The sequence below is a fragment of the Delphinus delphis genome, chromosome 7, assembly GCF_949987515.2.
Source record: "Delphinus delphis chromosome 7, mDelDel1.2, whole genome shotgun sequence".
Classification (NCBI taxonomy): domain Eukaryota; kingdom Metazoa; phylum Chordata; class Mammalia; order Artiodactyla; family Delphinidae; genus Delphinus; species Delphinus delphis.
The window spans coordinates 25,237,527-25,250,157 of record NC_082689.1 but is presented as its reverse complement, the minus strand read 5'-3'; the positions used below and the strand labels follow the sequence as shown (position 1 = coordinate 25,250,157).

General features: G+C 36.2%; 1 protein-coding gene across 1 annotated transcript in view; it reads right to left on the bottom strand.

Moving 5' to 3' along the window:
- The window catches only part of ERBB4 (erb-b2 receptor tyrosine kinase 4), a 1,108,236-nt gene that overhangs the window by 304,976 nt on the left and 790,629 nt on the right, over positions 1 to 12,631 (bottom strand). Inside the window, exon 6 of the mRNA XM_060016164.1 lies at positions 2,144 to 2,262. Coding sequence (XP_059872147.1) covers positions 2,144 to 2,262 — 119 coding nt within the window. The remainder of the gene's footprint in view (positions 1 to 2,143; positions 2,263 to 12,631) is intronic.

The following is a 12,631-nucleotide window of genomic DNA, read 5'->3' as shown; positions in this document are numbered from 1 at the left end:
GTCAAGTGTAAATGTAGGGGGTACGATGCCAAAATGTAAAGAAGTAGCTATACTTAGCCCATAATTAAATAATATGATACCATTTCCTATATAGTCTTTTTCATAATGTTATACCATTTACTAAAAGTCACCAGTTCAAGTGAATTTGTTTCTGCTGACATATATTTGTATTGAGACCTCAATTTGTTAATATGTTCAAATGCATTTGAGAATGATTAAAAACAATTGTACCACCTAAGAGTTAGGTATTTGATATGAAAAGAGAACATATGTATAAGTACATAAAAACATGTGATTAGCAAAATAGGGGATGAACTAATTATCTTAATTTAACAATTTAAACATTCATAGGAATAATTTAGGCCTTGGAAGGCAAGCTAATGTGAACTCAAGCTATATTTTACATATCATCATATATTGTACGTATGCTTATTAATAAGCACTAATTTATTCTGTTTCCTCAAAACATTTTCTTAATCAATTGTTGTTTTAGCAAGCACTTTATCACAAACATGACAATTCCCTGATGATGGTCTATGAGATGCATAATCAGAACGAGATTCACTGATAATACATTATTCACTAAGATGACACTCTCCAGGAAGAATCTATTAAAAACCAATCTAGGAAACTCAGTAAGTTTTAATTTATGGGTATAAAACTTCATGTGTCCTCATAATTGCTTTACTAACATATTTTATACAGTGTTGTGCACAGATTGCTTGGCAACAAAGGGACATAAGCCAGAGAAATCAAACAAGTTTACCTTCCAGACAGCATACAATACAACATAACTTACACCAAAGTCTTGGTCTGGCATTCTTGAACATTCTGTACTAAATGCCAAAGTGGAATCACTGGACTATTCCCTAAAAGTAATGAAATGAGAATTCTGAAGCTCCCTCAGCACTCTGCTTATTGTGACAATGGAACCATGAAAAAAATGCAGTGAAGCTTCTAAGTGAAAGTTAACATCAATTGTTGGTGTTTATTGTTGCTACTGTTTTGAAATTACTGTTTTGAAACACTTGTTCAGCAACTTCCAGATCAAGCTTCAATCCCGTGTCTGGTGATAGGCAAGGGAAAGGGTCTCAGTTCAAGAACTGCTGAGCATCTTCTGTATACTTTTAACATTTTTCTTCTCTTTCCTTCTTCCTCCCTACTCATTTCTGCAATACACACTTTTGTTTCACTATAAAATTAGGATAGACAAATTAAGTTTCTTGTGACATTAAGAAAAGAAATTACTATGTATCTACATCATAAGAGCTATAATCTATAATTTGCTTATTTCCAGAATTAAGTGCCAAATTGAAAAAAAGACTCAGTTCTAAATATATCTGTGTGTTCTCTGGATATTTGAGAGGGGGAAAAAAAATTCCTGTGTGCAATTTTAGCAACAAAAATAGCTTATTATTTTATGATTTTTAGCTTAAAATGAAACTAACGCTCTGTGTGTATGAAATTTCATTAACTATAGCTCACAGAATTGTCTGCATGTATTCAAAAGAATAGAAAGACCTTTATCAAGGATATCAAAATGTAATTAAAAAGTGACCCCTACAAGCTATAAATATTAATTTTGAGGACATAAAAGTGTCCTCTTCTAAAACAAAAATCATACAGATTAGCATATAAATTGCTTTAAACGTGCATTTGTAAATCTTATAAATCTTGACTAATATTAGCTTGTAAACAATATAAACTGTAAAACAGTTAAATTCATAAATTTGTGTGATTTAATCTTGAAATTTATATTTGAGAAATAAAATGCAAGTGCCCCCAATCAGAAGACTCAACGATGCAACAACACACATAGGTAATCACCGTAAATTCTGGAAGGATGCTGTTAGCTTTTTAAAAGATATCTCAATATGTTCTCCTTCATGTTGTCCAATAAACCTCACTCATAATATAAATTGTAATCAGAAAGACATAATTCGTTTAGTAGAACAGAACAATCCTAGTTAATTAATAGCCACCCAGTGAAGAAATGACTTCTAGGAAGTCAGAGTATCTTTCTTAATCCTAAAATGGCAAAATTTGATCTTATCTTAATAAGATATTAAAGACTCAAGGTGCCTGAGTCAAACCAGGATGGAGGGGAGGACCAGAGAGTGAAAGGGACAGCTGCCAGACTTACAAAGCAGTCGGTATCCTTAGGTCCCGAGCAGCCTCCAGCACATTCTCGGTGACAGCAGTCACTAACGTAGGGTCCGTAGCACCTGCCATCACACTGTTCTGCACAGACAGTCCTTGTCACTGCAGAAGACAGAGATAGGTCCTCATCAAAGTCAGCCACCAAGAGAAACTTCTAAGGGGATTTGGAGTAGCTGAGAAAAGTTGAGCCCTGGAGAAACAATGTACTCAACTGTCATTGACTCAGCTCAGCAAACATTTACTGAAGGAAGTCTGCAATTGATCAAAATTACTGTAACACCCAAAATTACTGCAAAATTAAAACCCTTCAAAATTAATACACGAATTTGTTTTCTATATTCTTTCTTGTTCCAGCAAATACTTAAAGGCTTTACAAAACTCACACAACTTAGCAAGAAAGAATCAAATTTAGAACAACTGAATGAGACATTTTGGCAGGTCGTGAAGGATGGAGTCAGCAGCGAAGTCAGCTTACAGTGTGCACACTGAGGGCCTGCAGCGGGAGGTGTCCCCAGGAGTGAGTGCAACATTTTTGGTAGTCAATGCAGAAAGGGGAACAGAAACTTTTACATGATTCACATTATATCATTCCTATCAGATACATCGATGCTAGATAGGTGATAAAATGGATATGTGACTGACAAATAGGTAGGTAGGCAGGTAGTCAAAGAGAGATAGATAATGGATCTGTAGTAGCACAACTGTTTCTTTTTTTTTTTTTTTTTTTTTTTTTTTGGCAGTACGCGGGCCTCTCACTGTTGCGGCCTCTTCCGTTGCGGAGCACAGGCTCCGGACGCTCAGGCTCAGCGGCCATGGCTCACGGGCCCAGCCGCTCCGCAGCATGTGGGATCTTCCCGGACCGGGGCATGAACCTGCGTCCCCTGCATCGGCAGGCGGACTCTCAACCACTGCACCACCAGGGAAGCCCAGCACAACTGTTTCTATTCCTGAGATTTAAGTGAAATTTCTTCTAAGATTTCTGAAAAAGGAGGGACTTGTGTAAGGAAGAGTGCAACACCACAGGAGGAAGGAAAGGATGGAGGAGGGAAAGAAAGAAGGAGGAAAGGAAGAGAGGGAGAGAGAGAGATCTATTCATAACAAACACAACAAAAACTTCTATTAGTTTTTTCTTATAACATTCTTCAATCCAAGCTGACAGCAGTATGTCAAGGTATACATTGGACATCAAAATTATAGCATTGAGGGACACATTTCTGCTTACCACACTTATTCCAAAGATATATTTTAAAAGTATTTAGAGAAATGAATTTTACAGCATATGTGTAGCACATCATTTCTTTGCTTCTGTATTTCCACTTCAGCCTTGTTTCTTCCCACCTCTTTGAGTTCTTCAAAGCTTCCTTCACTGCTTATCATAGCAAGACTCCACTCTAGTGTTCCTCAGAGCTGGTCTTCACAATTTTCTTTGGTCTAAGGGCTCATATAACTGGATGAAATCATTCATCTCTGCTTTGCATACTACCTATAGGTAGATAACATCAGATCCAGATCTGAATTCTCTATTGAGATGCAATATGTATTTCTAGATGTCTACAAAAGTTCTCATTTAAATGTACAAAATGGAATGTATCATTTCCCCACCTCCACCATCGAGTATATCTCTCTTATTTGTTCCCTTGCCTCAACTAGTGATAGTACCAACCATCCAGTAGCTCAATTAAAATTTGGGGACATGTTTTCTATTTCCCCTTTCCCCTCACCCTCACTTCTCATACCTAATAAAAATCCCAAATACTAGCAATCGATATTTTTCATTACTGTCTCTCCTCTCTACTCCAACTTTGTTCTGAGACTTAGCTCTAAATTATTACATAGCCTTCTAAAAGATTTCTCAGATCACAATCCTCTATGCCACTCTAAAAGTAATGATTGGAAAATATGGGCAACTGCATATAAATCAGTGTTGTTTCACAGTATGAAGCTTACTTCCCATCTCTGCACTAGAGGAGTAAACCCTTAGCAAGGAAGAAAAGTCCTCTATCAATTGACCATCATTTCTACCGGCATCTCTCACTACTCTCATTGTGATCTTCACATCCAGACAGAGAAATACCACTTGTGGTCCCCAGTTCCTTTCATGGTACTTAACTGTAATTTTCACTGCCTTTTCACAATGCATTCCTTCATGACGAAAAGAACCCTATCTGCCTTCTCTGTCTAGCAAGTACTCATTCATAAGATCCACTTAAGGTGCCATTTTGCTCTGAAACCTTTTCAGACACATCTCCACCCTGAGTTAATCTGACACACTTGCTTCTGAGCAAGTAAGCAGATGAATTAAATCTACTCATTAACTCTTCATATTCATACATGTGCTTTACATTAACGTTCCTATCTTTTAACCAATTGTTATATTTATTTAGATGTCCTAATTAGTAATTAATACCATATAAAGGAAACACTTTTAAAGACACTTTTGGAAAGAACAGATTCAAATATAATTCCTCTCTTCCAGATTCAATGAGACTCTTTTGATGTATTAAGAGTTGCTCATTGAAATGGCAGACATATGTTAAGTAATCAAATTACTAGATTTGAAATCAGTGTTATCACAGGACAGTCTACTAATTTGCCTTTAGTTGACAGACTTTGCTCAGCTGGAAAATAGCATGAAGTGAGAGAGCAATCATATCCTATAAATCATACCATGTTTTAATCCTAGACATATATGTCTAAGTGTTAATTTCTCTTTTTAACTCTATGGTGATTTAAGGTAACTATACAAAATGTTTCAATTTCTCTTTATTTATATACTTTGGTCTTTCCTACCAAATGAGGAAATTAATGTATATAGTATTTAAAGAAATAACCATGATTTTATTTTTATAAATTACTTATTAAATGTTCATAAGATAATTTCTCTCATTGAGTACACTATTTAAATATAAAAACAATATGTTAGAAAAAGAATCTAACGTAGTACAACCTTAGGTTCAATAATTATTATACTGTGAACTTTTAAAACATGTATTAAAATTATTCAATCATATGTGTTGTCAACTATAAATTTTTCAAAATAGCAATTTCTTCCATACAGTGGTCACCTATCTCACATTTTCTCAGGACATTTTGATGTTAGAGATGCCATTCCATTTCAGAAACATCCTTCTAAGTCATTATTTTTTAAAATTTTGATTTACGATATTAAAAGGGAATTCTGGGATTTGTTTCAAAAGCAGTCTACAATTATTTTTTTTCAAAAGGTAAGATACATTTAACACTAAAAAAGCACTATTTGTTATCATAGTTTTCACACACCTAAAGTTCAGTAAGCATGAAACGTATTTAGAAATCTTTGCTTGACAGATAATAAGTAAGCAAAAGAACAAAGCAATAAGCTTAATCTGTAAATAATGATGAGACACTGTTAAGAAACATTTCTTCACATTGTTATGAGTTTTGTTTCCAGAAAGAAAACTTTCCCTTTGTACAGTCTGTTTAATGGCACTTGCTGATTAATAAGCATTACGTAATATGAATTAAACACATCAAACTATAGTCATATTTTATTATGATGAAAACACAAAACAAAAAACAGGTCCTGAAATCAATCAGATAATTCACTTAGCCTCCATGGGAACATTAACTTATAATTGCTTTGGTTATTTTAATTTCCATCCTTGCTTGACTATTATTTCATTAGAATTTTTTTTCCCTATATTTATTATCTTTTCTAAATTGCTTCATTGGGTACATTACAATATTTGGGTTGAACTTTTACTAGCTTGTTCTTTAGTGGTACATCACTAACTCTGATTGCTTAACATAAAAGATAAAACCTGGGAAATTAAAATGCTTATTATATTAGGGTCAGTAAATTTGAAATTGGAAACGGGGATTCATTCAAAATATCCATGAGAATCAGATGGATATTGGGTCCTTAACATTTAAGGAACCAAGCATTCTGTAGTAGTAAGAGGATGCTGCTGAGAGAATATCTATCATCTCAAAAAAACTAAATTATCTATAAGTAGGTTTATTACATCAACATTTCACTAATAAAAACAAGGGCTTAATTACTTCTTAAAATATAATAGTAACTACCCTTAAAGTTCTCCCTTAGAAGAAATTAATTTTATTTGAAGAACTTTAGCAATTTACTAATCAAATATTTACTGTTACTTCTTATGAGTGACAAAAGGAAAATGAACATTCATAAATGATGCAAAACAGAGCATTGACATCACGGTGACTAAACAAAAGGATCTCTGCCCATTAAAAAACAAATGACGTAAATTTAGGCAAAGTCTTTGCGTTTTCTTCCTACATTTTACACCCGGCCCCTTTTTTCCTCCGTCCCATCCATTCCTCCTTCATCATCTCCTCCATCTTCGCACCCTCAGTGCCTTCTGCTTCCCTTCACTTCCTCTACCCAGTGGCTCTGAACCAGGCTTTCTATTAGATCACTGAACAGGATTCTTGCATCAGTGAAAATTTTGATTCAGTTGATAATCAGTGGGGCCCAAGATTTTCCATTCTAATGAACTCCCAGGTTATGTCACTGCCTACTAGTCCACAGACCTCATTTGGAGTAGCAGGATATAGAGTACTTTAAAAAAAAAAATGCCTGGGAATCACCTAATTCCTATTAAATCAAAATTACCTGCCATGTTCTAGGATTTGATACTTTTAATAAGCTCCCCAGGTGATTTCCAATATGCAGTCTAGAGCTGAAAACCATTATTCTATCTAGTGAAAATGGGAAAAACTCTAGGTTATTTCCAGCATTTGATTGATTGACTAATTATTCTTTGTCTGAGATTTAATCACACTGACTGTCCTCTTCCTTTAATTTCCTATTGGTGTTGTTAAGCCCTCTATCACTAATAGGGAGATTAAGCAAACACAACTGATGTGCAAGCAGGTAGGAAAATGTGGGAAGAAAAAGACCTAAAGTGGGAACAGAAATATTGCTTGGCTAATTCTGAAGGCAAAACTTTCAGATAAGTAAGAGACAGTCAGAAAACTGTTCCGTTCTCTTACCCAGCAGCTGTTTATGTGACAAGTATCCTGAGCAGCCCCCAATTACATTGCTAAGCATATTTTAAAGCATGCTTATTTCTATTTCATTCTATTTCAGTTAGTTAGTATTCAATGACCTGCACCTCTATGATGCCTAGATTATTTCTGTTTATTGACCAAATTTCGACAAACTGTGTCCGTGAAACACATTGTGTCCATTAAATAGATGGTACTTCAGTGGAATGGTTTTAGTGTTAGGCTGTTTTCAGTTACAAACTTGGAGGTTTGAGCAAGAAGAAAAATGCTTGGGTTAAAGCAAAGGTGATTTGGGTTGGATGTGAAGAATTTATTGACTATTAGAGTGAAAAAAACACTGTAATGAGCCACTGAATGGGCTTCTTGAGTCTTTATTTGTCAGTATTTAAGGGCAATCTCTTCTGAATGCTTTAGACCTCCACTAAATGAAAGACAGCGGGCTTGATGAAATGCTCTCTAGAGGTACCCTCTAGTTCTACAATCTAATATTTACTCCTATGAGTCGTGAAATTGTGACCGCCCCCCGCCCCCGCAAAATGAACGTTTTGGGTTTTGTAACATGCTTCTAGAAAGCTACTATCATCAGAATCGACTTTAAATGAAGCAAATAAAGCTCAGAGACCATTCAAGAATATTACTTCCAGAGCATGCTGAAATGTGTAGAAAATCAGGTTTAATGACACTAACACTAAACTATATACCACTATTAATTTTCCCAGGGGAGAGTAATTGGACACATCTGTGTGTCCAGTGCCTGATAGACTGTAAGAATTACATAGAAAGATACCTGGTCCTCTTCCTACTTTCTGATTCAATAAGTCTAGGGAAGGAACCAGAAAATTCATTTTTTTATTGGGAGCCCCAAGGTTTTCAGCCTTTATAAACCAATATTTTAATACCTCTCCTCTAAGATACTCTCTCCTTCTTATTGTGTGGCTACTACAGGAAGGGTAAAGCATTTATTTAGACGGGAAGGCAGAGATGGAGATAGGTCTTAAACTGTACTGCTGCTTCCTATCTCACATTAGATCACAGAATAATTGACAATAATTGTTGCTGCACAGAGTCAAGCCTCAGGATACATAAAGACTATATCCTGATCTGGACAGGGAAGGAATTTTGAATTTTAATAATTTAATATTTTATTAATTATTTTAACCAGTAGCATAAGGCCTAATGCATTGAAAAAAAGGCTAAGTAGAATTATAAAAACATATCTGGGCTTTCTAAACTACCACAGTTATACCCATTTTCACATCACAGAAGAATAATATAACATCATCTTTTATTTCTAATTAGTCTGGTGATAGCTACTCCAAAGGAACTGACCATTCATACCATAAGGTGAACACCCCTACAAGTATTATAATGGTTTAATCTTATATGCAATAACTGCTACAGTTCACCTGAAAAACATGGCAGATACCTGCAAAGCCCTTACTGAAACTGACATTCAGAGTCAGTTAGTAAAAGTATGCCTAAATTTGGCAGCTACTAATCAGGTTTGACCCTTGTCCCAGTTAATTCCCTGGTGACCCATGGGCTATGACATGATAATATTGCTAGTTATGTCATATAGGAAAGGAATCTTGTCTAATCTATTCTTCATCAACAGCTGCTTTATTCATTTATTTAATGAATTTTTATTCAACCTATTTTTAAAAGACATGCTCAGTGGTTCATTAAGGGACCTTAAAGCTGATTTTAAACTACCCTCCTGGCCACCAGGGAAATTCTCCCTTATTAACAGGCTATTAACATCAGCAAAGTTTATGAGTCAGGATTAAAAAAAACAAAAACAAAAATAATATTGCCCTATTACATGAACTATAAAAGTACTCTTGAGGGTGAGTGTGAGTTTTTGCATAATCTTTCCAAGACTATATATATAGATTCCAAGATAATAAGGGAAGTGTATGAATTGGCATAATGAAACCATAAATAGTATTTAAAAATATATTTTTACATTAGAATTGATGGCTACACCTTACATACACAAATAAATGATATACTAGAAATAAAGTGATTAAAAAATGGAATTATCTTATCATGGATGTGTTACAAACCAAAAAATGAGGAAAGGTTGACATTCAACTTTTCCAAATCACCTTGCATTATAGCAGACCAAACGTCTCTATATCCAGACTTGATGAAAATGAACACACACACACACACACACGCACACGTGCACACACACACACACACACACACACACAATCTGTTTTGCTTATCCTAGTTCCCCATCCAGAATATCAATAGACTGAAATAAAAACAATCTCTCCTACCCAGTATATATCTGGATGAGTTTCCTTCTGAAATTGGCCCAAAAAAATGCCAATTTTGTAATGAAAATAATCAGAAAATATTAAAATGGAAAAGAAAATATTAAAACAGAAAAACTGAGCAAAGACTATGAATAGAAAGTTTAAGAAAAAAATAGAAATGCTCAATAATTATGTAAAAAAGACATTTGACTTCAGCTATAATCCAGGAACTATAAATTAAATCAGGGAAATGTTGTTGTATACATAATTCTTAAATGAAAAAAAAAATCTAGTTTTCATGCAGGTTAAAAATTGAGCAAACTATTGGTGTGTATCAAAATTGATACAAGATTTTTGAAGAGTAATTTGCTGCTAACAAATTTGTGTATGTAAATTCACATGTGACCAAGCAGTTTTATTTCTAGCAATCTGACACAGAAAAATGTGTACATATGGACAGATATGTATTTAAAATGCTCACTGGTTGTAATTGAGACTAATAGAATGTAATCTAATGTCCACTAAGAAGGAATCTGTTAAGTAAATTACAGGTCACCCAGAACTTGGGAAACTCCTGCAGGACTAAATAAAGAATGAAGTTAATCTCAATCGGCTGAAATGAAAGGATTTTGAAAATATAATGTACAATGAAATAAAAGTGATAGAAGAGTAAATATAGTGTACTCATTTTTGTAAAACAAAATCCCAGAATTTATATACACTTATGTGAATAAATATACACATGAATGTACACATATATACCAAACATTACCATAAAGTAATCACTTTATGGAAAAATGTAGGTTGGGGGGAATGGTGCTCATTGATGGGCATACATTTTCACTTTTAATTCTATACATTTGAGTATGACAAAAATTTTTCTAAAGAAAACTATAATATGAAATAATCTATGCATTTGGCAGAGCAAGTTAATTATCCCAGTGTTACAGATGAAGAAATTAACATTTCAAAAATATTTAACTAGGGCTTCCCTGGTGGCACAGTGGTTGAGAGTCCGCCTGCCAATGCAGGGGACATGGGTTCGTGCCCCAGTCCAGGAAGATCCCACATGCCACGGAGTGGCTGGGCCCGTGAGCCATGGTCGCTGAGCCTGTGCGTCCAGAGCCTGTGCTCTGCAGCGGAGAGAGGCCACAACAGTGAGAGGCCCGCGTACCACAAAAAAAAAACAAACAAAAAAATAACTAGCTTATCCTAGGTCACATGATTCATTATAAAGTAGGGTTTTAAATTAATTTCCAGAATTGTATATATCTTCCTTAATATGTTTACATTAAAGAGCCACAAACAATAGGTGTCTAAAGACCAAAGGGGGTGAGGGTGGGAGGAACATAGTTCCAAAAACTGTTTAAAATACAACATGGGAGAAGGAACTAAGATGGTGGAGTAGAAGGACGTGCTCTCACTCCCTCTTGCGAGAACACCAGAATCACATCTACCTGCTGGACAATCATTAACAGGAAGACACTGGAACTCACCAAAAAAGATAACCCACAACCAAAGACAAAAGAGAAGCCACAGTGAGATGGTAGGAGGGGTGCAATGACAGTAAAATCAAATCCCATAACTGGTGGGTCGGTGACTCACAGACTGAAGAACACTTATACACAGAAGTCCACCCACTGGAGTGAAGGTTCTGAGCCCCAAGTCAGGCTTACCAACCTGGGGGTCTAGAAACGGGAGAAGGAATTCCTAGAGAATCAGATTTTGAAGGCTTGTGGGAATTGATTGCAAGACTTCGACAGGACTGGGGGAAACAGAGACTCCACTCTTGGAGGGCACACACAAAGTAGTGGTGCATTGGGACCCAGGGGAAGGAGCAGTGACCCCAGGGGAGACTGAACCAGACCTACCTGCTAGTGTTGGAGAGTCTCCTGTAGAGGCAGGGGGGTGGGGGGCTGTGGCTCACCGTGGGGACAAGGACACTGGCAGCAGAAGTTTTGGGAAGTACTCCTTGGCATGAGCCCTCCCAGAGTCGGTCATTAGCCCCGCCAAAGAGCCCAGGTAGGCTCCAGTGTTGGGTTGCCTCAGGCCAAACAACCAACAGGGAGGGAACCCAGCCCCACCCATCAACAGTCAAGTGGACTAAAGTTTTACTGAGCTCTGCCCACCAGAGCAACAGTCAGCTCTACCCACCACCAGTCACTCCCATCAAGCCTCTTAGATAGCCTCATCCACCAGAGGGCAGACAGCAGAAGCAAGACTACAATCCTGCAGCCTGTGGAACAAAAACCACATTCAAAGAAAGACACACAAGATGAAAAAGCAGAGGGCTATGTACCAGATGAAGAAACAAGATAAAACCCCAGAAACACAACTAAATGAAGTGGAAATAGGCAACCTTTCAGAAAAAGAATTCAGAATAATGACAGTGAAGATGATCCAGGACCTTGGAAAAAGAATGGAGACAAAGATCGAGAAGATGCAAGAAATGTTTAACAAAGACCTAGAAGAATTAAAGAACAAACAAACAGAGATGAACAATACAATAACTGAAATGAAAACTACACTAGAATGAATCAATAGCAGAATAACTGAGGCAGAAGAACAGATAAGTGACCTGGAAGACAGAATGGTGGAATTCACTGTTGTGGAACAGAATAAAGAAAGAAGAATGAAAAGAAATGAAGACAGTCTAAGAGACTTCTGGGATAACATTAAACACAACAACATTCGCATTATAGGGGTCCCAGAGGGAGAAGACAGAGAGAAAGGACCCGAGAAAATATTTGAAGAGATTATAGTCGAAAACTTCCCTAACATGGGAAAGGAAATAGCCACCCAAATCCGGGAAGCGCAGTGAGTCCCACACAGGAAAAACCCAAGGAGAAACACGCCGAGACACATAGTAATTAAATTGGCAAAAAATTAAAGGCAAAGAAAAATTACTGAAAGCAGCAAGGGCAAAACGAAAAATAACATACAAGGGAAATCTCATATGGTTAACAGCTAATTTCTCAGCACAAACTCTACAAGCCAGAAGGGAGTGGCATGATATACTTAAAGTGATGAAAGGGAAGAACCTACAACCAAGATTACTCTACCCATCAAGGATCTCATTCAGATTCGATGGAGAAATCAAAAGCTTTACAGACAAGCAAAAGCTCAGAGAATTCAGCACCACCAAACCAGCTCTATGACAAATGCTAAAGGAACTTCTCTAAGTGGAA